We start from the raw sequence: 27,803 nt of genomic DNA, 5'->3' as shown, positions 1-27,803 counted from the left end.
TCTATGAAACAAGAATCCGAAGGATACAATCATTGCTGTACGGTGAGAGAAAAAAGCATTTCCCCTGCTATTAAAGGAGCCAATATTAAAACACTACGATACAGACTGATTCTCAGATATATAAAAATTTTAATGTTTGCTGTATCACATTTATTCAGTCAGCACTATTTATTCACCACAGAATATAACAGAAGATGTGGTGTATTTTTTTAAGAGTGATTAAGAAGTATACTTTGCTACCCTAAACTTTGGCCCTTTTGTTCTTGACAGCCAGATTTCTTGGTGATCTAGAACTGTGTTCCTTGGCAGGTTACAGTGTCTGGTCAAGTACCTTATACTCCTCCACTGTCTTACAAAAGCTCCTTCCTTATGGAGATGCCTCCTTTCTCAATGTAGGTTGTTCTTGCCTGCAGTGATTCTAAAACTAAAATGAAAAAAATATGGAGACTCTTGTTCTCAGTCCACTAACAACTTTATGTCTAGTGGGCAGCATTTTTTAACTTGCAGAATAGGAGGGAACTCTTTTGCTCATTAGCTTCAGAGAACAGTCACTTTGATCTCAGTACTCAGTACCAACATCCTTATCTCCAGTACACCTGGTGTACTGATCTCCAGCTGGATTACCACTGCTATGGTACATCACACTGAACTAACTGTAATCAGGATCACTTGAGGCATGATAGCAAAAGAAACTCAACACCATATCCCTCTACTGGCAAAGTTCACTTAAGTCTGGGGTCAGGAAGAAAGAGAACACGCTACCAATAAACTGTAACTTGGAGGTGCATGAGCTTTCTGTATAAAAGCTCTGATCTTGAGAATATCTGAAACATTTGTTCATCATGGGGCCATGAAAGAACGAATAATGGATTTCTTTCTCTTCTAGACAATCACATATGCCTAAGGACAGAAAGTAGAGAAACAAGTTCTTAATTTTGAGGACAATCATATCTTTCTTCAAGTGTAGGAATGACATTTGGGTATTTTAATTAGAAATTCCTTAGGAAAGTCAATCAAGTGGGCAGTTAACACAGGAAAACTAACTTGCTGCTAGTGAGATGGTCGGTAGACAATTAAAACAAATGCTATAGAAACCCTGGGTTAAACGTCTGGATGCGTAAAACTAGGTTATTTAGCTTGAAAAATACTTATACAACCACGACCACCACACCACACCACACACACACAGTTAGAAATCAATCTTTCAGTTAGGGCATATTTCTAACTATTCAGAAGATCATTTTTCTGCCTATTCTCAACTTAGTCAAAACAGATTGCCCGCTCTTAGAGAAGGAAATAGATGAGCTTCTTCTGGTATTAACATTTCCATGGTGAAGATTTTGATAGACTAAACACAGAGAGAAAACTCAGAATTCTTCCCAAGAGTCAAGAATCATGCTCTGCTCAATGAGGTCTGTAAACGAGCTGAATAGTTTTGATTTGGACTCTTCATGCTAAATAAAGGCCTAACATTTCACGTGCTGAACATTTCATCTACTGCGGAATGTGAACCCACAGATAACCTTTATTCCCATCCAACTGTTCATTAAGTACAGCACCAGATTATTCACTAAAATGTTTCAGATTTCCCAAAATGTAGCCATAATTATTATTTTAAAAATATCTTCAGACAAACCTACTTGGTTCTTTTTTCTTGACGAATACAAATTATTCTACTCCAAAATCACAAGACTAGAACTCTATGCTTTTACTCTTCATCCTAATGATCTAATACTTGATTTTCATTTAATGAGTTCGATTTTAAAGAACATAATGCTACGTTATATGTTAACTAACATATAAGTAGAAATTATAGGATGATATTGATCAAAGTCAAGAGTCTTACCTAATAGAGTCAGAGCATTTTTTGGGAAATGCCTTGCCAGCATAACCTCTTTACCTAAGTTACAGTGAACTTTCAAGTAAAAGAAATTTTGTTTAGATGACAAATGACATAATGAAACACTAAGAAAAATCAAGTGGGAAATGTGGTGTTTTTTTCTTTTAATTTTAACTTTTGAAGAGAAGAAAACTAATTCATATGAAATGTGTTAAAAACCAAAACAAATACTTTGAAAGGAGCCTTTTTTCTAATGCAGACAGCTCACTCACTGTTCTGGAACTTTTCCTATATATTTATAAAAATTAGACATTCTTCTTTAAAATGCCAGACAAAAGCACTGAAATTTAAAAGATGTTTATTCTGATTTCTTTGGAAAACTAAGCTATGAAATGGTTTAGATGACCACATAAACACAAAGTGTTAGCTAGTTGGCAGTTTATTAAAATCACCACACGGGAAGGGACAGTTAGGGAGTTTGGGATTGACATGTACGCACTGCTGTATTTAAAATGGATAAACAATAAGGACCTACTGTATAGCACAGGGTACCCTGCTCAATTATGTAACAACCTAAATGGGAAAAAAATCTGAAAAAGAATAGATATATGTATAACTGAATCACTTTGCTGTACCCCTGAAACTATCACAACATTGTTAATCAACTATACTCCAATATAAAATAAAAAGTTTTAAAAAAGTAAAACAGAAATAAAATCACCACACATGAGTTTACGGCTCTAGTTGCCAAAGATAGGTGATATTGATTTTTCCTCCTCTGATCGAAAATCTGAGTGACCATTTAACTTCACTTTATTTAGGCAGCAATAAACTACAATACTTCCTGATTATATTCTCATTTTTCCTTAAAAGCAAAAACTTCATTACTAAAAATACTGCTCATTAATGAGATGAAATGCCCAACAGAAAAATCAAATCATTTTCCTCCGTCTTTTCAAAATTTTAGTTTCATACAAAAACCGTATCATTTTATTTTAAAACAAGTACCAAACCTTAGTAAGTTGCATATGTAAGACACTCATTATGGATACTTACTTCGTAGTATTTTTTAATGCATCGTCTAATGTCCATGATCAATTTGTTGCTCAGCTGTACCATAAAGGTCAGAGGCGAAGCCTTACAATCGATGTTACTGCAACGATACAAGCTGGGCTCCATATCGGTTCCCTACAGAAGTCAAGACAGACAAGTACACAAAAGGTTATAAAAGGTTTCTTGTGCTTAAAAACTTACATGCTGTCCTGGTGTACAATATTTTAAATTCATTTTATTGGTAAGCTTTTTTTTAAACATCTTTATTGGAGTATAATTGCTTTACAATGGTGTGTTAGTTTCTGCTGTATAACAAAGTGAATCAGCTGTACATATACATATATCCCCATATCTCCTCCCTCTTGCGTCTTATTGGTAAGTTTTTAACCTTATTTTCTCAACCACTTTCCTCCCAAAGATCCCCTCAGTCACCACATACCTTCTACTCTTGCCACCATCATAATGGAGTACAAAGCCCAAGGGAAAACCTTGAAATTACTTTTTTTACATTCAATACACGACAGACTATGGATAAAATAGTTTCCCCTCTGAAAATACCAGTGAAGTCGCATTATTGGAAATAAACATCCTTCCTAGAGATACTGATCAAGAATTTAAATTTGCACTTAATTCATTCCAAGGCAAAGCAAGAGCGTTAATGACAACAGTTTGCTCCATATATATCGCCAACTTAATTTCAAGAATAAAGCCTAAAACTTAAGCGTTACACCACAAAGTGATCACTTATTGTTAGCTTAGCAAATCTAAAATTTCTGTAACCACTGCCCCCCAACAAATGAAATGTATTTGGGAGAGGGGAGAGAGGAGGAGTAAAAATTTGAAAAAATGAACTATTAGTAGTTGGAGAAAACGTTTTGTTTTGTTTTAAACAAAGACAAAGCAAATGTAATATTCAGGGAAACTGTTGGGGTTCCTGGAGCATTTGTTTTCCTTCTTGATACTTAAACATCTTGGTTTCCTGCTCCAATCTGGTACATAACCCTACCCCGCCACACGAAGCAATTCCAGGTGGAAGAGATTTTAGAGCTTGACATCGGGCTCTTCCACAGTTAGCCCATCTGCAAGTCGTCAAGCCTCCATGCAATTAACTATCTTATTTACAGCTGTAATGAAGCAAAACTCAAGGATTTAGCAAGTATTGCTGATCTGTGTCTGCCTCTTCCTTGCACTTGCTTCCAAAGACTGCTTTGTTTTGATTCAAAAAAAATGCAAAACATCTGCTGTTTGTCCAAATTAACTTAAAATAATTACTTTTAATTTAGATAAAGGACGTATTTTCTTTCAGTTTCAAGGTTTTACGTGGTTCTGCTGCCTACTCATTTGCCAATGGCTAGTACATGTATAACACTGCAGTGGAATCAAGTAGATTGGCTAAGTTTCAAGTTCTGATCCAAGGTCAATGATACATTTTTTGGCAGTACTTCTTTAGAGAAATGTCTCCCTGTGACTTTTTTAATGCCTGATATGCAAAGACAGCAAAGATAATCACAGTACCTTTGTCAAAAAGGAGGCAAGTGGGATGTGTAAAGATAAACAAAAACTTTCCAAAAACACTTAGTTCCCCATTAACTTGATTTAAGATAAAGGAAAATATTGCTCTAAGCCTTAATAAATTGGGCTGGGAGTGGAGAAATACAGGTTGCTAATTAAGGAATTACAATAAAAATACTTTAAGATAATTCAGAGTTTTTAAGAGATTCCATTTAAAAAACCAAGGCCAAGCATTCTAGGAAACCAAAAACAATACTCAAGCATACTCTATTAAGAGGTTTCAAGCAGAAATAAGTAAGCTGTGAAGGCAGAATTCATATGATGCTAAAATTCTTTAAACACATAAAAACCTGTGTTTTCTTTTTCCTTTTTATATACATAGTAGAGAGAAAATGGACTTTATACTAGTTCACTCACAAAACAAACAAACAAGAGAAACAAAAGCAACTAACCGAACCATCGAAGACGCTATCATAAATATTCTCAGTTCCACATATAGGGCATGGACATTTGAACCTTTCACAGTCCCTGTATTTCTCTTCATCCGTGAGCTGTGCTGGGCCACCAAGGAGAGCATCATTCTCTTCATCTTTGTGATAATGATGAACTCTAAATTGGGTGGCGTCAAGTCCTATTAATGTTAAAGAAAAAATAAATTCAGACAGGTACAATTATTTAAATTCCCTTCTCCAAAAATACTCCAAAGAAGAGAAATCAGAAAAGAATTATTTCAAATTCATGCACATACTACACAACCATTTGAACTCAAGATAGAGGCTCATATCACCAAGACAAATGACTTCCTTTTTTAAGGAGATTATAAACAAAACAAGTAAACTGCACCGAAACAATGCAGAGACATTCCACTGGACATTTGCGTTTGGAAGCAACTACTGCTATAGGATGGTTTTACTATTTTCTTAAAGTTACAATGAAAATCTCAAAAAAATGTGCACTGTTAAAATCTCCTAAAATCAAAGTATCACCATTAAAACTGAAAATAGAGAATAAAAATCCCATTACGGAAAACAAGTTCACTGCTATTACAACTCCTTCAAGCGCAGACACCACTGCTAACCCTGATTTCAATGCAGTGGTCGATTCCATCTTGGCTCAGTAGTTAACAGCATGTAGGTTGCAATCTAATTCAGTGGTTAAAATTCAGTAGCAGCATCTGAGTCAAAACTCAACATGTTTTTTTTTGGTGTTCTGAATTCAGAAATTTAAAATATGTGCAAAAACAATGAATCTACAAACTCTATAGGCCAAAATGTCCCCGACAGTACTGAAGCCAAATATACCTTCTATATTTCAATCAAAACAACACAAGAAATCAATCGATGCATAGTTTACACTATCTTGTTTCCCCGAGCTATTTGAGAAAAGAAACGATTATAAGGCCAACCAGTTTAACTTGCCTTTGACCAAAGCACATATGTCAAAATGTACTATTTGGATTTACCCTTAAAGATATTCCACACTGTATCTTATAACATTTTCTTGAAAGCATTCCTTAGCAATCCCAAAGAATTCTAGGCTTCTGAGTAATCTAAAGAAAGCTATCATTTGTTTTAGTATAAAGGTAAATAAGTAATAAAAACAGTCACTGAGCAAAAAAGTTCAAATACCAAAAACATCTAAAAATTATTGTAACTCTATCAACAGCTTGCATAGTTAGATAATCTAACAGATGTATTCAGAACTCAGTGACAAGATCCTAAATCCCATCTGGTCAATTGTCAAGTGACATCTCTTTAATTATAAAAGACTTAGGGCTGACTGACACAGTGGGAAGGTGCTGAACAAAGAATGAAAAGACTGAGACTTTAAGTCTTGGTTTTCTCACCTGCAAGATGGAGCTACTACCACCACCATGCACTTCTGGAGTTTAAATCGGATGTTAGGGACAAATCATTTTCAGTGGTGCCTATCACTGGTAAGCACCCAATAAATGCCACGTGAATGAAAAAATAAACATCATTTAATCCACCATTTAATATTCATTCAAAATTACAAATCTGGAAAAATATATGAAACGCACGTTCGTGTTGCACAGCAAGTTAATAGCTGCTCTTTGTAGTAATTAATCAAAGTGAGTATTTCCCAACATGATAGTGTATAATAAAAACAAAGACTACACATTCAAAACAAATTGAAAAACTGTTCTTGGTTACTGTAACATAGGTCACTTGGCCCCAAGACTCACTATACATTTTTATTTTACAAGTTACCTATAGCTTAAGAGCAACAGCAAGTTAGTGAAGTGTGGGGGAACATACACCCTCTCATTTAAAGACAAGGAGGGGCAGAGGAGTAAGAGAGACCATGCCCACGCCTGTGAATGGTGCCATTTCTTCTCTGTAGTGAAGGGCAACTGCTGCAAATTCCTGAACCGCTAGCTGTGAATCCAACTGTATTCACATAATGTCTTGCTTTATTCACGATTATGAGAAAGTAGCTCCACCTTTTCTCTGACGGTATAATTATTCATCAATTTCCCAGGCCAATACTACTCAAAAAGTAAGGAAACAGAAAAATAATAAGTGTTTTCTGAAAGACAAGCTTCTTTCACAACCTAAATATCAAGGAACAAAACAAAGCTGGCTTTGCACATAGACAAAACTGGCTGGGCTCTAACAAGGAAGCGATCAAATCTCTTTCTAGGCCTCCCCACCAGCCATGCCCACTGAGCGCACCTGAGGCTTGGGGAGGCCTGCCTGCTGAGCACACAACTGGACATGGGCTGCCTTGCTGCTTACGGAGAAAAGCCCAGCAAGTGACCAAGAGTTATGAAAAATTACCAGGCCTTATGAAATGCCTACTTTAAATGTCCATTTCCACAATCCTTATCTGCCCACGGCAGCAACGAAAACAAATGGCCTACCTAATTACTTCAGATTTATTCGCAAGCTGATTTTCTTTCAAGAGAAGGGACTTCACCTCAGCACTCTTGGCCATAAGTCAGTGGTAAATTTTTTAAATATAAAGGGAGAAGACGGTGTAATTACCCTAAAATATTAGGTATATAACGATCCTTGTACAAGAAGTTACTTGGATACAAAAATATCACAAAAAAGTGATTTCCTTGGAAGGACAATTATAAGTTCAACAGAAAAATCACGGAGGGCTAAGTTAAATCTTTTTAAGAAAACATATAATTAGTCATGTAAAAAGTATGGATCATTGCTGCTGGAATCCTTTTTTAAGGTCAAAATCCATGCTTAAACCGCAAACTTATTCAACATATAAATTAATTTTTCCAAATCCGCACAAAATTGGCGATAAGCAGCTTATTTCGAAGTTTCAGGAAACTTAAAAAAGTTTTACTGCTTAAACCATAACTCGTTAAGGCTGGAACGAAACAACAGGGAAAAAGTATCTGGTGCTGCCACCTAGAGGTAGATTCTGAATTTTAAAATGTACAAAACAGCTGCTACATAGAACTCCATTCGTAGTTACTGTCCCTCCAAAATGAAGCACTCTTGTCAGAAGTGACATTAAAGCAAAATCTTTATAATCACAGTTTCCATACATGCATATACAGGGCATAATCAATATTAAACTGCACACCATACAGTAAGTAATCACAGTAGTCTTTGAGCGAGCAAGAGATACAAAACTGAATTCCAAGTTCCTCATCTCTTCTAATGAGAGCTTTCTCTGAACAACTGGCTTAAAGAAACAAACTTTATGCCCCAGCTGAAAAGAGATCTTCCACTTCTACTGGACTAGCTTTTGACAGATGACTTCAATCATTTGGTCCAGCACAGAGTAAAAGGAGGAGCAGCCTCCTTGGTCTTGGCACCAGTTACGTGGGGGAAGAGCAGGAGTGGAAATGATGTGTGCTTTAATTCAACCCTGTGGCTTGTCGTGACCCAGCCGCACCGTTTTGCTTGGGCTGCAGTGGGGGAGTGGGGGAGGGCAACAACGACGAGACGGGACAGAGGGGCAGCGGAACAAAATTAAAATACTGTCATTTATAATTAGAAAACTTATAGGATCTCACATTATTTTGGCGACAGGATCAAAGCTCTCATGTTTCAAGAAGTATTTATAGAAAGTAACAGCACAGGCACTGGAGGGGATGAGTTCAGCAGTGCCGTGTTATACTTAAGATCGCCACATTCTTACCACACATTTAGCACAGAATTATTTTTTTTACAATTCTCTAACAATTGTAAACTATCTGTTTTTAGAATGTTCACTTGCCTCCATTTCCAGGGAGTATTTAAAATACTCCAGACTCAAAGCATTAGGTTTAGACTAAGGCTGATGCGTCTGACTAAATAATCTTCTTCCTCCAAAAGACAAGGTCTCTATTAGTGCAACTGCAAATAACTACAGTAAAGTCAATTACATGTGTTCATACAACTGGGGAAGAGGGAAAAATCCATATGAATGAAACTCCAAATGAGTAGAGTAACTGGTATTCCCAAGCAGTTGTCTGTAATGTGAATCACTCAAACTACAAGGGAAGCTAATTAATGAAGTCTTACTGTGAATATTTTTTTCTAAAAATTTCTTCTAGCAAATGAATCCTTTCCACGAACCCAAGCTTTCATATAGCTGGACTTCTTAGAGAACAATATACAAACTGAAAACTTGGTAGGATTAAAGAAAAGATATTTAATGAATTTTTAAAAGGTGACTGCTACATCCATAAAAAGCCTCGTATAAGAAAGTTCATAGCAGCTTTATTCATAATAACCATAAATTGGAAACAATCTGATGTCCATCAACAGGAGGATGAATAAACAAACTGGTATAATCTACCATGGAATACTACTCTGCAATGAAAAAGACAGAATACTGACACGCAACAAGATGGATGAATCTCAAAAATACGCTAAGTGAAAGAAGCTGAACACAAAAAGTATATAACAGAGGAGATTATTTATATAAAATTCTAGCATAGGCAAAACTAAACTATGGTTCTAGAAATCAGATGAGTGGCTGCTTTTGTGAGGGGGAGGGTATGGACTGGGGAGAGTGCAATGGAACTCTCTAGGCAATGGAAATATTGTTTTGATAAACTGTTTGCATAATACTCTTAACGCTGTATGTTTCATGGTACATAAATTATACTTGAAAACAAAAACATTCCAAATAGAAGATGTTTGTGATATATACTAAAAACATTCCAAATAGAAGATGTTTGTGATATATATTTCCAAAGAACTCATTCAGAATATAAAAGGAATGCCTGCAAATCAATAAGAGAAAGACAACAGGAAAGCAGAAAAAGACTTGGACAGCTCACAAAAGAAGATATTCAAATGGCCAATAAGCATAAGAACAGGTGCTCAACTTTATTAGTCAACAAAGAAACACAAATTAAAACCACAACATTATGCCATCACATAAAATGGAGGAGAGAGGAAACACCAAGTATTGGTAAGAATGTCGAGCACTCAGACACTGCTAGTAGCGGGCCTAAATTAGTAGGACCACTTTGGAAGGTTGGTAATATCTACTAAAGCTGAACATACATGTTCCCTATGACCTAGCAGTTCTCCATCTAAGTATATACCCAACAGAAATATATACAATTGTTCAACAAAAGGCGTGCAAGAATGCCCAAAGCAGCACTATTCATAACCACCCGGAGTGGAAAGAACCCATAAGTAGGTAAGTCACACCGTGTAGTATATTCATACTAGACAGAAATGAAGTACGACCACATGGACCCATCTCACAAACATATTGAACGAAAGTAGCCAGACATAAAGAGTAAAGACATAATTTACACAGCATCGAAATATAAGAACACTTCATCTATGATGTAAGAAGTCATGATAGTAATTTTCTGGTGGGGCATGGAGGATAATTTCTAGAAGGAAATACGAGGGAGCTTCTGAGAATGTAGTAATATATTGTTTCTTGAGCTCAGGACTGACTACACTGGTATGTGTTTACTTTAGCAAAATTCCTCAAGCTGTTCAGTTAGGCTTTTGCATACTTTTCTGTATGTATGTTATACAAGAAATTCACACTGATTTCTCATACCACATACAAAAATAAATTCAAAATGGATGAAAGACTTAAATGTAATAAGACCTGAAACCATAGAACTCCCGGAAAAAACATAAGTACATTCTTTGACATTGGTCTTAGCAATATTTTTCTGGATACGTCTTCTCAGGCAAGGGAAACAAAAGCAAAAATAAACAAACAGGACCACATCAAACTAAAAAGCATTTGCACAGGGAAAGAAACTATCAACAAAATGAAAAGGCAGCCCACTTAAATGGGAGAAGATATCTGCAAATAACATATCCGACAAGGAGTTAATATCCAAAATATACAAAGAACTCATACAACTCAATACCAAAAAAACAAACAACCTGATTAGAAAAATGGGCAGAGAACGTGAATAGACATTTCTCCAAAGAAGACCAACAGATGGCCAACAGGCACATGAAAAGATGCTCAACTTCACTAATCATCAGGGAAATGCAAATCAAAACCACAGTGAGCTATTGCCTCACACCTGTCAGAATGGCTATCATCAAGAAGACAACAAGTAACAAGTGTTATCAAGGATGTAGAGTAAAGGGAACCCCTGTGCACTGTTGGTGGGATTCTACGTTTTTACAACCACTATAGAAAACAGTATTGAGGTTCCTCAAAAAATTAAAAATAGAACTGCCATACAATCCATACAGTTTCGCTTCTGGGTGTTTACCAGGAGAAAAACAAAACACTAACTCAAAAAGATTCATGTACTGCAATGTTCACTGCAGCATTATTTCCAATAGCCAAGATATAGAAGCGACCTAAGGGCCCATCAATAGATGAATGGATAAAGATGATGTGGTGTACACACACACACACACACACACGAATATTACTTAGCCATAAAAAATTGAAAGCTTGCCATTTTCGACATGGTTGGATCTAGAGTGTATTATGCCAAGTGAAATAAGTCAGAGAAAGAAGAATACCACATGATCTCACTATATGTGGAATCTAAAAGCCAAAACAAAAGGAAAACAGAGTCACAGATACAGAGAGCAAATGGGCGACTGCCAAAAGGGAGAGGGAGTCAGGTGGGAGGGGATAGGCAAAGGGGATTAAGAGGTAGAAAGCTCCAGTTATATAATAAATAAATCATGGGGATGTAATATACAGCATAACGAATATGGTCAATAATACTGTAATAACTTTGTATGGGGACAGAGGGTTATTAGACTTACTGTGGTGATCATCTCATAATGTTTGCAAATGTCAAATCACTACACAGTACACCTAGAACTAACATAATATTGTACATCAACTATATTTCAATTAAAGAAAAAGAAAATTCACACTGAAGAAGGTAGGAAAAGTAAGTAGTAAGTATCTCTCATGATATATCTCTGAGTTTGTTTCAAAATGTGTTAGATTGCAACCAGACATTATGTACCTCCTCACAGATGTACACACCATTACCTAGGAAGTCGGATTAGCAAAAACTAAAATAAACTGGACTGAAATATGGGCAGCTCTTTAGATCTAACTACCATTTTACAGGAAATAGATGGGACAGAGGGATGTGTTAAAGGATACCACCAGTAGGATGCAATTGGCAAACTCCAGAATAAGGGACATTCCACATGACAAAAATCACCAGTTTCCTTAAATAAATTGGAAGGATCAAAAAAAAAAGAAAAAATAGAGAAGATTAACTATCATATGGACTCTGACTGGATTCCAATTCAAAGGAGGCGCTTCTTTTTAAAAGAAAAATGCATTCACAGTACGATTGGGGAAATACGTTTATTGGTTATGTGATGAAATGAAGGAATTGTGGAGTTTTTTTCCTAGTGATAATATCGTAGTTATGCTGAAAAGGGGGAAACCTTGTCTTTTAGAAATGCAAAATGAAATATTTAAAGATAAAATGATATGTTGTCTCGAATTCACTTCAAAATCATCAGAGGAGGAGAAGAAGAGGAGTAACATTGGCCACAGTTGCAGATGGCTGAAGCTGGGTGATGAGCATCTAGGGGTTTCTTACACAGTTTTCTCTACTACTGTACATGTTTGGAATTTTCCATAACAAAAAAGTTTAAAATACTGCAGGATCTAATTTAATGATAAACAACTGACTATACAAGCGGCAAACAACTGAAGTTGCCTTCCACCACCACCAAACCTCTCCATAAGATAAATGGAAATTTTCTGAGTATTTTAAAAGAAATAATATCCAAACCTTTGGGTTAAATAAACTCTCAAGAGTCTTATTGTCCTGCAAAAGATAACTCCCAAAATCTTGATGAAAAGAAAAAATTATTTTCTTTTTTTTTTGGACAGCACTCTCATAACCGCATGTGATTATTTGTAATGCCCTTGATGACAGCCCTGAACGTGAATTTTAACTTAATGAAACCTGTACCTCTGAACAGGAAAAAAACCTTATTTTTAGACCTGAGAAAACACAGTAACTTTATGCTGAAAAAATACTTGGAAAATAAAATAACACAAATAAAACAGACCAAGACTGCTTCTCTTACACAAAGGCCTCTCCTCTCCAGCTATGTTGGTAGATTAAAAAAGAAAAAAACGTTTTTTTCCCTTCTGATTTTGTAAAAACTGTCTTATTTTTAGGATTAAGAGTATTTATATTTTTTCACCGAGGAGGAACCTAATATTCACCACCTTTACTCGTTTCTGTCTTATTCATATGTATACATTTAACATAGTTTAAGTATTTGTGCACAATGCTGTATTCAGCTTTTCATTTGTTACGTCTTAGCCATTCTTCTATAGGCTACACAATCTTGACGTCATTTTAGTATGCTTAATATGATGATCTTAAAAATTTTGATCTATACTTAATAATACAATATTGTATACTTGAAAGTTCCTGCGAGTAGATCTTAAACATTCTTACCACGCTTCCCCTGCCCCAAAAGAGTTAACTACGTGAGGTGATGGATGTGTTAATTATCTCGATCTTGGTAATCATTCTACAATATAAACGTGCATCAAATCACCACGTTGTACACTTTAAAAGCATACAATTAGGGAATTCCCTGGTGGTCCAGTGGTTAGGACTCAGCACTTCCACTGCTGGGGCCCCGGGTTCCATCCCTGGTCGGGGAACTAAGATCCCAAAAGCCGCACAGCGTGGCATGCATGCGTGCGTACATACATACATACATACGTACATAGAATTATATTTGCTAATTATTCCTCGTTAAATTAAAAAAAAATTGATCTAACTTAAATAATTTGAGAAATCCCCATTTTCCTTTGGAAACTCCAAGCTTTACAAAGTCAGAGTTCGAAATCACTACACAAAGCAATTATTCTAAACATGCTCTGGTGTGGCTCCAAGTTCTTAGAGGTGTGCCTGAGTCAAATGAGCAGCACTACCTCGGGCCCTCAGCACAGGGAGCCAGTGACATAGAAACAAGCACCGTGTGCTCGCCTTATAGGGACTGTGGTGCAAGGCAGTGTAATGGATACCCTTCATGAGGCTCTCCGTGAATTCCCTTGCGTGTCCTGAAGAGCAGCTGGGATGGCCTGGGCTACCCCTGGAAGTCAAAGCCCTGCTTATCACTGGGCTGGAAGGACAAGTGGGAGGTGGGGACAGGCAGCCACTCCCGACTCCACATTGGCCTCTGCAAGGCACATGCCCACAATGCCTCAAACGCCTCCATTTTTATAAACTCTTCCCAGGTGGCCCCAGCTAGAAGTGGTCTGCTTCCCCCAAACACTGAAACTCCTTTATTCTACCTCTTTGGGGACATGTACTTGTGCTGTCCACTAGACTTCCCCACAACAGGGAAATCGACTCAACAGGCCGGGCTGTGATGTGAGTAAAGGAGCCACGGCTGACTCAACTTCGTATCCCTCACAGCACCCATTACACTGCTGAGCACGGCAGGTCATCAACATTCATCTGTTCCATGGATGCATAAGTAGGTCGGGACTAAGGAGGCTGGGACCATGAGCCATTTGATAACGTGCTTGGAATGGCGCTCCAGCCTGGAAGGGGCAGTTCTTACCCACTGAGAAGACTTACTATCCTACACTGCATTTGGTGTGATCTTACTTCTGAAATTTTACTATGAATTATGTCACAGAAAATAGTTAAGGTTTGGAAATGCTGGTCATGTACGTACATTCTTCTGAGAGCTTCATCATGAAAAGAGCAAAGTCTTGATCAACAAAGTAATGCCTGAGGCACTTGCTGGTGGCATCATTCCACTCCCAACCACCTGTGCTTTTCCCCCACCGCCACCCCACCACCTTTTGTAGGTATATCTCCTCGGGTCTACCAAAGGCACCCCCAAACATGGCATGGTCCGCTGCTGCACTTATTTTCTTAGAAGATATCACGGTACCCTGTCTACTGACAAAAAGTACCTTCTGTAAGGTGGGTGGTATGGGCCATTTTTTAAAAGGGGGGATTATTACTTCCCAATCTAACTCAGGAACACACCGGGTTAAGTGTGCTGTCTTGTTCTAAGCACTACTTTCACAGATTAAATGTTAAATTCTCATGTTCTTCAAACATCAATAATTTCTCAGGACGAATGAAAAAACTGCCCTGATAGGCAAATGCCTGAAATTTTATCACTGACCATGAAGAAAGGTATTTGACAGTTATTGTACAAATCATTCCTCATCGGAGGAAAGATATTATATAATTTTAAGTACTGTTATGCATAAAATATAAATTTATTAAAAGATGAAATTCAGGAATGAACTTTAGAATATTCTAATCCCCAGCCTGTTTTGCTAGGTACAGAAGACTATTTGGATGCTGGAGCATACTGTGAATATTTCACCCACAGAATATAGAGAGCGTTCATTAGAACAAGAGAGAAAAAAGAACCCTATAGTCTGGAGAACAAAAGCTGAGAGTTCCAAGTTTTAGTGGCCATGTTTCCCATAGAGCTATTGTATAAGAAGAGTAATACTACATTTTTTTCTATTCACAGATGGAAAAGAGTAAAATTTAGCTTTATTTAAGCTCAACAGCAATAATCTTGCATGGGTTTCAGAAAAATGATACACATTTTACTGTGGGATAATGAGGACCATTAGTTATTAGGGAGAACAAATTATTCTCTTTCAATACAACAGACTTATTCATTCACTCATTTAATAGACTGTCCTCTCTCCTTTTCACTGAAACAACCTTCCCATACAGAACACCTGGCCATGCAACATGCCACCAGACAGACTTCAGGAGTTATCCTGATGGGGAGAAATAGAGAATTTCCAAAGTGAAGCCACAGGATAAAACCAACACTTGATGCTTGCCTTTCATTTCAAGGAAAGCAGTATAAAAGCAATAGAAAAAGAAGTAGTTGAAAAATATAGTTGCTCTCCACAAAAGAGTCTGAAAAATAAAAAATCATGAACTTAATAATTTTCCTAAATGAAATTATGCCATTATTCCTGATTTCTTTATACTAGCTAAAAGGACAAAGTAGCGAACTTCACTGAAGTTTCTACACTGTCATACATTTGATTAACCAAAGACAAAAACTACATTAAAGGCAAGAGAATTATTTTATGTCTGTGATTAAGCAGTTGCAGGGCTTGTATTTTATGTATATATCTGCAGACTTCAACTTATTTAACGGTGTCAGTTCACTAACGGCAGTTTTATTTAATATAAAGAAAAACAGATTTAGAACTTTAAAAACAAATTACAGTAATTGTATGCCTATAGCTTGCACCTCTTAGAAACCATGCACCCCTAACACTCCTCCCCTTACTTCCCCACCTCTTCCCTATCTCCTCCCTTCTCCTCTAAAACCACAGGCTAAGTGAGAACTGATAACAGGGGCCTCAAATCCCCCAGTGAAGAACAGCCACCCTAATTTCCACTTGGGGTAGAGGAATAAAGAACACAGATCAAAATGCAGCTCCCAAATAGGGCAGGGGGCAAACGCCTGCAAAGATCTGCCCAGCAAGCTTCAATGTTTTCTACAGATCTTCACGGTGACTGGCACTTGCTGTTCTGCCCTTCATTACTGTGGACGCTCCTACGAGGAAAGAGGGAGAGATAAAGGACTAGGAGATTTACTACGAATGTAGATAGGTATGTGGATACCGTTGGTGACGGCCGGGGCTGCGGTGGGAGGAGGCACACTGCGCAATGATGACAGCTTCACATGTCTTCAGCATGAAAACTGCTGCCAAACAGCAGAAGACAAAAACGAGAAAAAGAAGGTACAAAGGGGAGTGGCAGCAGCTCCTTCAGAGCTAGAAACACAGGCCCCTCAGCAGCTCCAAGCGGCTACCTGGCACCGAGAGCTTTCAGGTGATGGGGTAGGAGAGATGGGGATGTGTTGAGACCACGCACAAGCATGACGGGTCCCCTCTGTAGGCTGAGCCTGGTCAGTAATAGCAAGAACACTCTGAAGATGGGGCCCACTAGGCTACTGGCTTGGAAAATGATTTGTGAAAACTGGATTCATAAGACAGTCACAATGATGAGAAAGTTTCGTCTTTAAGCAGCCACAATCTGCCTGCGGTTTAATTGATATGAAAATGATCTTAAATATGACCCTGCAACCAACGAAATCAGTCTGGCCTCCTCCAGGTATGGCCAGTCTTGAGACATCTGAGCAGGCATCAGGCTGTTTACCAGCCAGGCTCCACCGCCTTCTACTCTACAGCTCTTCTGCCGAAAATACAAGGCTCCACCCTTATCTATTAAACGTCACTCACAAGATGAGGCTTGTTCCAGCTACCTCTCCTCGGCTCTGGGCCACTGGAAAATTCAGAACCAAAGAAGGAAAGGACAACGGTGAGCCTATGAAGCAGGCTGCTGATGATCCAAATGGAAAACCTGGAAGATCTACTCTAAAAAACAAATGCTTCTGCTGAGGGGCTGTCAGCGGCACTGGGGGTTTGCAGTGGGGCGAGGAGGAAGCACAAAGATGAAGTTCCCGGGCCTTCACACCCACGCCACCACGCTCCTGGCTGAGGGCATGTGTCACAGCCTCCCACAGCTAAGAAGAGGTGGTGGCTACAAGCACAAGCTTTGCAGTCATGCAGAGCTGGGTCCCAGACCAACCACGGTCAGCCACTCACTAGCTATGTGACAAGACCAAGTTAGTTACCTCTCTAAGCCTCAGCTTTCTTCTCTGTAAAATGAAGGAAACAACATAGCCTCATGGGGTTACTGAAAGGATTAAATGAGATAACATATGCAAAGTACTTATTACAGTTTCCAATAGAGTAAGCACTCGAGGCAGAGGAGAGAAAAAAGAAGGAAGCTAAAAAATATTGTGCACTTACACTCCCTCCTCCCAGCTGAGGATTTATAAACATCATCAAATACAACTCAACTTTGAGAATACATTATATGATGATCTGGGTAGCAGAATTTTATCTTCCTAATTATGTTTTGCTTAGGCAAATGTCAAAAATGAGTTTCCACTTCCAGAGCAGACACTGATGGTGCGGGGGTGGGGGTGGGGGGGCGGCGGGACCCGCTGGCGGGAAGGAGCTCAGAAACATATTCAACAGGGGCAGTGTGGAAAGTATGTGACTTGATGATTCATCTGTCCAGTCTCAGTCCACAAACGCACAGAGAGCTAACTGCATGCAAATCCCAGGGACTAGAGGAGTTTGAACATATTTCTGCAGAGGCCTGGCAGGGGGCTGGGGCGTGGCCATAACAGGCGTTCACTGCACACTCCCCCACCCAGGCCTGTGCAGAGCATCTCACATGTATCACTAATCGCTCCCTCAGAGCAACTCTAGAAACCAAGGCTGAGACCAAGCTTCAGAGGCTTCCCAAAGCCACAGAGCACATGAGCGACAGAACCAGTGTTTGAACCCAGATCCCTATGATGCCAAAGCCCGTGTCTTAAGCCAGACTTATTCAAAGAGAAGAGGAGGAGAATTTTCCATGAAGCATGGACAGATTAAACAGTGCCATATTTAGGGGACCCTGAGTACACTAAGTAAGAAGTCAGGCTAGAAATACAGGTTGGAGCTAAAAAGTTAGTCTATAACTGCCGAAGTCAGAGACTATAAGATGTCAGTGGCAACAGGATTTATAGTGAGGAGCCAGCCAAGGACTTTATTAGGCACTTATTCTAAGAATATTCATCTTTGTGTACAATGGGATAGAGAGCAGAGAACTTAAAGCAATGTAACTCTCAACATGCTGGTCATCTAGAAAGGAAATCAGGGCTGGTTATGAAATACATTTCTAAGCAAGAGATGACAATCTGGTGACCTGGCAAAAAGTCTGAGAAACAATGAGGCTTCAGGGTTGGCTGGCACCTCCAGAATGATGAGAAATTAGGAATCAACTAATTCCTAGAAGATAATGAGTCTAGTTTTAGAAGAATTTTTAAAAGCAAGAGCAGGATACTCAAAAGGAATCGAATACAAGTTAAACGTTTTAATGTTAAAAAAGCTGTGTATTCTCACTCCATACAAAAACACATTTAGAGACTGAGACAAGAAGAAACAATAATCAAGATACAATGAATCTTCTTATTAAGTGAAGTTCACTGATTAAAGTGACAACGATGTAGGGACTTCCCTGGTAGCGCAGTGGTTAAGAATCCACCTGCCAATGCAGGGGACACGGGTTCGAGACGTGCTCCAGGAAGATCCCACATGCCACGGAGCAACTAAGCCTGTGTGCCACAACTACTGAGCCTGCCCTCTACAGCCCACAAGCCACAACTACTGAGCCCACGTGCTGCAACTACTAAAGCCCATGCACCTAGAGCTCGTGCTCCACAAGAGACACCACCGCAACGAAGAGTAGCCCCGACTCGCCGCAACTTTGCGCACAGCAATGAAGACCCAACGCAGCCAAAAAAAAAATTAAAAAAAAAAGCAACAACAATGTATGCTCAGAGACTAGGAGGGCGCCGAAAAGCTTCTCTTATCCTTTCTTTTGCCGCCTCTCTCTCCCCACTCATCATCTGTTGACAGAGTGCCTACCCTGGAGCAGGCATGTGCTTAACAGAGGTAGCAAGCCTGTGGGGTTCATACAGGAGGGGAGATAGACATTAACCAAACCACCACAAAAATAAATGCTCAACTACAGACAAAGAAGTGCTTGACACAGTACCGTGCCTCTAAACAGGGCTCCTGATGGGTAAGGGATGACCGCACGGGCTGCTGTTGCCAGGCAAGGGGCTACGTGAGTTCGGGACACTTACCTAACCACGTTGCAATGAGGACAGCATCAATTCCATCTATTGGCTCACAGATTCGAGCCACAACTGGGTGGATCTGCTGGGCCAGGTAGTACTGGGTGTCAATGCTTAAATTGTCCTGCTTCTGCAGCTGCTCGGGTGCATAGGCCCTCTGACTCCCAGTGAGGTTTGACCCATCCTACAAGAGGACATGGTACAGGTAAAGTTGTGAGAAATTCAATCACAAGTACTTGCTTGGACAAAGAGAGGGACAACAATTCAAATTTTATATATTCAATTCCAAACACCAAGAAATCCTTCTGGATAACAGTTCAAATTTTATGTATTCAATTCCAAACACCAAGAAGCCCTTCTGACCTATTGGTGAACATTTCATATGCAACTAACAGGAGGAAGATCAAGGAGAACAACTCACCCACTGTCCAGGAATGTAAATCCAGCATGTGTTGTGTTCTATTTTTTGTTGAAACTCGAAACCAACAAGATGGCATGACTACATTAAACAATTCCACCTGCCATATCACAGAAACACACACCAGGAAGACTTGCTAACAAAGGCCTTTTAGGAGTCATGACAAAAAAATGTGTGACCCTTTTATTATGTTAACTCAATCCCTCCTTGCAAGAATTCTAGTCCTAGTATCATCTTAAAGACAGGGTGTGTGTGTGTGTGTGTGTGTGCAATATCTCTCAATGAGAGCTATATGTATCTCTGAGAAGCAAATGAGCAAGGGGAATAGACCAGTACACAAAACCCAAGAGCACTAACTTATGTACAAGATATAATAGGTAAGAGTAAAATTAAGAAAGTCGCCTTGGTGGAGTAGAGTGCTCTAGGAGCACAATATCTGGCCACTGGAACGAAGGGCATGCCATTTTGCGCTGTTTACGCGGCTCTTCCTCAAGGAAAGGAAGAAGGGCCAGAGAGCCTCTTTTCAAGGCCTTCCTCTTCTCTTTACTGTCTAAAAATAAAAGTTGTGAAACTCTATATAATTGGCCCATATACAGTCCTGTGGGTGATGTCATCATCATCTGTGAATCAAAAAGCCATCATCACTCTACTGGACCAACATCCAACAACTCGCTCCACTCTTCCTCTTGTCTGCAACAACAGAATTTTTCAGATTCGTAAATTTTAACTATTCACAGTGCTCAGCTGCTCCGCAAAACTGATTATAATGTGAATCCTATTCTTTCAATCCTGCTACAATCAGTCCCTTCTCAGCTCAGTGCCCAGCCCAAAGCAGAAGCAACCTTTCATACCGTTGTCTTACCACAAATTGGAAGCACTGGCCTCTTTCTCTGGCTAGGCTCCTGATGGAAACAAACTGGGATGTTTATCAACTAGGTTCTACTTATGCTAAGATATAATGAAATAACTAGAAAGGAAGCAAACCTCAGATTAAAAGGCTTGCTTATAATTATTTTTCAGGAGTTCACAATACAGTAAAAGAAATTAGGCAGAATTAATCAACTTTAATTGTTGCCTTTTTAGAAGTTTGATTTGTTAGATGAGAGTAAGGTGACAGCCAATGACAAAAAGTGTGAAAAATCCTTGGGCAGTGTCTTTATGCACCACAACTATATTCAGACTGCCTTTTAACAAACACATGAAATCTGACTGATTTATAGAATTGTAGTTTCTTTTTAAAACTGGTCTGTCCTTAAGATTATAGTAATGTTGAGTTTAAAATTTTTTAATAAAGAATAAAAACAAAATTTGTAGAGGCAAATTATTATTTTTTAAAAACGGCCCTTGAGTTACTTTCCAATATATCATTAGATGTTCTCATGTCAGGCATGTCTGTAAAAAAACAGTTGAACAAGTTCTAAGCATATTCTCAGTTGAAAAAGTTTTTCCCAAACATATTTCTTATTGTATGTAAAAGCATCTGAGCTCGGGCCTCCCTGGTGGCGCAGTGGTTGAGAGTCCGCCTGCCGATGCAGGGGACACGGGTTCGTGCCCCGGTCCGGGAAGATCCCACATGCCACGGAGCGGCTGGGCCCGTGAGCCATGGCCGCTGAGCCTGCGCGTCCGGAGCCTGTGCTCCGCAACGGGAGAGGCCACAACAGTGAGAGGCCCGCGTACCGCAAAAAAAACAAAAAAAAAATCTGGGCTCAAACATGATTAAATTCAAAACAATTGGTAAGATGACAGGTCTTCCTGTGTTACGTTGGAAAAACATTTAGGCTGTAACATAACATATATCCCTCAAAGACCTAATTCTCAAACCTAGCAAGACCTAATTCTCAAACCTAGCAAACATTTAGGCTGTGACATAAGATATACCCCTCAAAGACCTAATTCTCAAACCCATGGTATATGCAAAAACACATCCCATACACCTTTAAAAATAGACTGAGAAGCAATGTTGGTCTTCCTTGAAGTGCCCATGTAGTAATTTGTGAACTTCTCAAAGTACATACTTTACAGAGACAACCAGATGCAGACAATTCATTGAAAACTATGAGGTCATCTTTAGTAGGAAATCAATGGAAAAAAAGTTTTAACAGATGACAAGTGGCACCCTTAAAACAATTATGTTAAAGGCATGCCTTATGAAAATTATGTCCAATGAAAGTTAAATAGTTAAAGATTTAAAACTTAACCAACAAGTGGAAGTTGATTTAAGATCTCAGCAAATAATTCACATGGTTTAATAAGACTATGAACTACAATATAAATTACATACCACAAACATTACTCTCTGAATTCACCTGAATTTATAGTCTGAATAAGTTATCAGTAGAGTATTATGTTCAAAATGTAAATTTTAAACAAAAAAGAACCTGTTTAGGAGATAGGTTATTCTTGAAGGGCACCTTTGCTTACAGCAGTAAATAGTTCTCCTAAAAATGTGTCATCATACATTTTGAGAAACATATTCTAAAAATATAATTGTGTTAGGAAAGAGGAAGAATAACCTGAGTGCTTAAAAGCAAAAGAAGTAGGCAGCTTGGGTTAGCAAACATGCTGAAAGTGGGCATGTCCCACTGCTGGGGGACAAAGGCAAATTAAAGTCCTACAACTTTTCTTGGGATACAGTGAGAAGAATAAACCAATAAAAGAAACATGAACTGTTCTTTCAACAAGCAAATAAGTTAACACCCAGCACCAGTCGAATGGGAAAAGGGTTGAAAATACATCAAATTGGATTTAGCATCAGCATTTTGAGCTTTTCTTATATCAGTAAGACCCGAGAAGAAGAAATCAAAAGACCTCAATATTCAGACATCAAGGAATATAAGCTTGACTTTTGACATACATTGATCATAGGACCATACATCTCCATTCCAGGTTTACCCAAAACATAATTATGGCTTGATTTCATTTTTAGATGCTATTTCAGAAAACCTATATAATTTTTCAAAGTTGTATGTTGCCATCTGCTCCTGTCATTAATAATCTTAACAGCTTTTCCATGTATGTGAATACCTAAGTGAAAAAAAAAAACCTAGCCTATTTACCAAATCTTTATTTGCATAATATGAAAATTGTTTTTTTGAGATGAGACTTGTCAGAGGCAATATGCAAAGCACATTAAGGGCTTGAGCGAGTCAGACATTTATGGAAATATTTTCCTGCAGGAATTGGCTTTCTGCAACAGTTTTTAATCAAGGGTAACCCTAGGAGGGAGACAGAGTCAAGTGCTGATTCCTGTCCATGTACTTAAATCATTTGTTATGTACATCATCTACAGTACCAAGCAGATATTAGCAGACGACTTCTACATTTTGAAAAGGCTCTCTGATTGCAAACCACATTGACTGTACTTTGACAAAGATCAATCACATTGAAGTTTAAGGCTTATCTAATTTTTTTTTACTGTAATAACAAAAAGCAATATTTAATTAATTAAAAAGAACAGTCTTATTGAGATGAATTATGCCTTTTGGTAAACACACCACACCATAGTAACTGCAAAGAATTTGGGTAGAGGCTTTGACTCTGACTTTTTTTTTAAGCAGGGAGAAGGGATGAGACCCCTCCTTTGTTCCGACTGGAGTTAAGTGCTTTCAAAAAAACAAAAAAACCCCACAAAACCAAAACCCTCTTCTGTTCTACCCTTTCTCCCTATCTCTGACTGTTAGAGGCATGCTACTCTCAAAAGAAACTGGTCAGCGGTTTAAAACTGTTCCAGAAGATCTAGAGGTTCCTGAGAGGTGTCTCATGGAACCGGAAGAAGACAAGAGGTGGGTTCTAGGCCCCCTCCACTCAAAAAAAAAAAAAAGGACCTGGTTAGATAATCTGTGTTTTCTTCATAAGGTATCTTTTTAGGACATCTCACCTTTCTCCATAACCATGCATTTTGTATTTTTTTTCAAGTAATTATTTGAACAGGCTAGTGAAAAATGCATTTACTCTCTTTTGGTAGAATAATATTCAGAATCCAAACTGCTGCAAAAGGAATGATAAAGGACTACTGCTGGATATACAAGCAAACTGGTAGACATTTTCATTCAAGTTAATTTCAGATTGAAACAGCAGCTACTGTTATATACCTATCTCACCAAAGTAATTTCACTCAACCAAAACACTAGTCTCAAATGTTTTATAAAAATTTTAATAAAATGTCATACCTCTGACTAATGTTTTTAAATGCTGCAAAACCAACCAAGACTAAACCCTCTCTTTACAGCATCAATTATTTGGAAGAGTACTAAATAAGACACCATGGAGAGATGGATTTTACTATGGGCTCGGAATTGGTGTAAGTCTTATTTATTATGACAGTTTTACCTGACAGATGACATACGACACAGTATCTCCAGCTTTCACCTTTCTGCCTCCTTGAGAATTTATCCAGAGGGCAACATGTACATGAGGTAGGCTTTTTTTATCAGGATAATCCTGGGGATCCTTTGTCAACGCCTAAGAGAAAAAGAGGGAACAAAAAGCCCCAAACTTTAAAATAAAACCTTTCTCACACTAAACATATCTCTGCTAGAATCACACCAGCCCCATAAACATAAAAATGACAGCAGCTGTATGTAGAAAACACTGCCACAGGATCTTCAGACATTCTATCCTCAAGGCTCCTCTCTCCTTCATTTAGTAACTAATATGACCAGATATAACCCTGAAAAAAAAGAAATATGAGTTTCTGGGCCATGGCACAGAATACTTGGATATAAAGATTAAGACTGTGAATTCAGTCTCCTATGCAGCCTTAGAGTTCCTCTTAATGTCTGCAATTCTCTCACTGAATTAACTGATTAGTTAAGACGGATGGATAACGGTTACTCTGACTTAATGATCTGTTTCTCAAAGGCTTCTCGAGCCTAAATAAATCCCTAAGGCACCAGAAATCACTGGATTTACTCACACTGTCAATTTAAGCTCTCCAAAGGCAGAGTGAATGAGTTTTTAACAGAAAGTAAGCCCCACGAGAGCAGGAACACGTCAGCCTTGCCCACAGCTGCATTCAGAGGGCTCAGAACGATTCTTGGTGTGTAGCAGCAACCAAATGTTTGCGGAAGAAATTATTTCGCTCACTCTGCAATAATTCACTAAGTTCAAGCACTGTAAAGTACTGCAAGATGAATAAGACAGTCACTGGTCCTAAGTCACCTGCCATTAGCAGACGATTCCGCATTCCACAAAAAAACTCTCTAAAATAAGCTACATGTGCCAGAAGGGAGTGGTAAACTAAGTGTTACCGAGAGTTTAGAGAGGCAAAGATTGCTACCATCTGAGAGCAGAAATCACGGAAGAAAAAAGCGAACTGGCACATGAAGGAAAAAATAGATTTTAAGAAAAGATGACGGGGCAAGAACATTCAAGCAGAGGGAAAAAGCAAAAGTTAAAAGCAAGAGGTGAGAAAAAAAAAAAAACACGTCTATTGGACTGGAACTTAATATGCACAAAGGGAAGGGGTGGGTTTCAAAAGACAAGAGGAAGGACAGGGAATAGGGTGCTCCATGTCTAGATCACTTAAGTGTGGTCTGCAGACCCCTGGGGGTTAGCGACACCCTTTCAGGGGGTGGAGAAATCAAAGCTATTTTCCTAATAATACTATCTGCACTGGTGATATAGAAACAAAGGTCAGTAAAGGTGCTGACGCCTTATAAACATGAACCTGGGCAGCAGCACCAAACTGTACTAATACTCATTGTATTCGTCACCATGACACGCTCACAGTTTTTTTAAAGTTCTTGACCCTTGAGTAGAAAGCTAAAATTTTGTGTGACAAAATGGGAAGTATGCCCAAGGCACATCTACAGCATACTCAAGAACGAAGGATGCTCGAGGAAATGCATTTGTGCAACCATCTGAGTTGCAAGCTAAACTAGCTGCCTTTCTCAACCCAATTTTTATTTGAAAGAATGGCAGGCCAACTACTGTTATTCTAACTTGAGTACCTGGCAGACAATCACTCAAAAAGAACCAAGCGAGCCTGCCACTTCAAGGAAAACACCTGACAGTATATATTGCCTATGATAATATTGAAGCTATCAAGCACAAATCAGAATTTTGGAAATTCTGTTTCCACTCCGGTGAGCTTGACAGCTTTCCAATACCTAAAGACTCTTCTGATGAGTAAGAATATTTTAAAATGTGGTTTTTGTTAATATACAATGAGATGTATCAATATTTTGGAAGATCTGTAAAACTCAGGGAACCAACATTTAATAAATTACAAGTGCATAACATCACACATGGGTAAAAGATCCATCAAAGCACCGCACAGATGAAAAGATTTTAATGTAAGAATATGAAAAGTTCATTGATATGGTTTCCTATTTCCACAATACAAATAACCTTGAAGACAATACCACTTCTAGAGTACTGGTGTAGAATCAAAGAAGAATACACACAACTATCTTTAAAAATTACTGAAATACTTCTTTTTCCAACTACATGTTTGTGTGAAACTTGACTTTCTTCCTATGCTTCAACTAACACCACACATCACAACAGATTGGATGCACAAGCAGATATAAGAACGCGGATGTCTTCTACTAAACTAGACATTAACAAGATTTGCAAAATAACACCATTCCTCTGGCTAATTTTTCTTTGTTTTGAAATATACAGTTATTTTTCATGAAAAAATTTTATTTTTGTGGGACTTCTCTGGCGGCACAGTGGTTAAGAATCCGCCTGCCAATGCAGGGGACACGGGTTTGAGCCCTGGTCCGGGAAGATCCCATATGCCGCGGAGCAACTAAGCCCATGCGCCACAACTACTGAGCCTGCGTGCCACAACTACTGAAGCCTGTGCACCTAGAGCCCACGAGCCACAACTACTGAGCCCATGAACCACAACTACTGAAGCCCGTGCGCCTAGAGCCCGTGCTCTGCAACGAGAAGCCACCACAATGAGAGGCCCAAGCACCGCAACGAAGAGTAGCCCCCACTCGCCGCAACTAGAGGAAGCTCACGCGCAACAACGAAGACCCAACACAGCCAAAAATAAATTAATTAATTAAAAAAATTTTTATTTTTGTAAACATATAATGGGTTTACTGATATTTTTAAATAAACTAATAAATGCTTTTAAAACTTCTCAGTTTTAATTTCTAACAGTAAATATCAACATAAGCTACATAAACAAAAGCTCTTGCAGTCCCCAACTATTTTAAGAGTGTGAAAATGTCCTGAGATCAGGAAATTTGAGAACTACTGTAGTAGAATAAAGCAGGTCCTCAAACATGGCTGCACATCCCCCTGTTCTATACACTTTCTAAATCATACACTCAGTGTAGGAGAGTACCTAGAAGCCTCTCTAAGTATTTAAATCTTCTCAAACCTGCATTATGTGAAGTCTTGATTGACTTGGACGGGTAATACTGCATAGAAATTTTAATCAATATAACTCTACTTAAAAAAACCGTTATCTTCTTCAATTGACTATACTTCAGTGCAATGTTAAGAAATTCTGAATTTCATCTGACATACTTTCCAATTATCAGATTGGGACTATTTGGGGATTTCACAGCCTAGTTTCAGAAGGCTTGATTTTTCAAAAAATGCTTCCTGGTGGTTTAGGCTCAAGTTAGCCAGGGCTATACAAATCAGCTGTGAAGTATTTTGTGTTACTTTATGAAACATATTTAAGCTAAAATTGTGGCAGTTCAGAAAAATCACACACAGTGTTTTTCAGTTGCATTTGGCAACAAGGGCTTAAATCTCCACAAAGGTAAATCTCACCACTTCACCACTTCACCCCTCCACCCTACGCTAACCTCCCATTTTCAAGCCCACCAATGCCCACAAAATCAATCTAATCTAATCTAACCTAATCTATATCTTA

The 27,803-nt window shown here is 38.6% G+C and overlaps 1 protein-coding gene and 1 non-coding gene across 3 annotated transcripts in view; one reads left to right on the top strand and one right to left on the bottom strand.

Annotated features, from left to right (window-relative positions):
* POLA1 (DNA polymerase alpha 1, catalytic subunit) overlaps nt 1–27,803 on the bottom strand; it is a 311,176-nt gene that overhangs the window by 141,625 nt on the left and 141,748 nt on the right. For both annotated transcript variants that reach the window (XM_029240606.1, XM_029240607.1), the window contains exons 31-34: nt 24,287–24,418; nt 19,549–19,723; nt 4,858–5,036; nt 2,897–3,028 (exon numbers count right to left, since the gene is read on the bottom strand). In XM_029240606.1, coding sequence (XP_029096439.1) covers nt 2,897–3,028; nt 4,858–5,036; nt 19,549–19,723; nt 24,287–24,418 — 618 coding nt within the window. The remainder of the gene's footprint in view (nt 1–2,896; nt 3,029–4,857; nt 5,037–19,548; nt 19,724–24,286; nt 24,419–27,803) is intronic.
* On the top strand, nt 13,420–13,492 carry TRNAG-UCC. Its single transcript has one exon. It is a non-coding gene; the product is annotated as a tRNA-Gly (tRNA).

The sequence above is a fragment of the Monodon monoceros genome, unplaced genomic scaffold, assembly GCF_005190385.1.
Source record: "Monodon monoceros isolate NGI ecotype Baffin Bay Population unplaced genomic scaffold, NGI_Narwhal_1 Super_Scaffold_22, whole genome shotgun sequence".
NCBI lineage: Eukaryota > Metazoa > Chordata > Mammalia > Artiodactyla > Monodontidae > Monodon > Monodon monoceros.
This window is presented reverse-complemented; position numbering and strand designations above follow the sequence as displayed.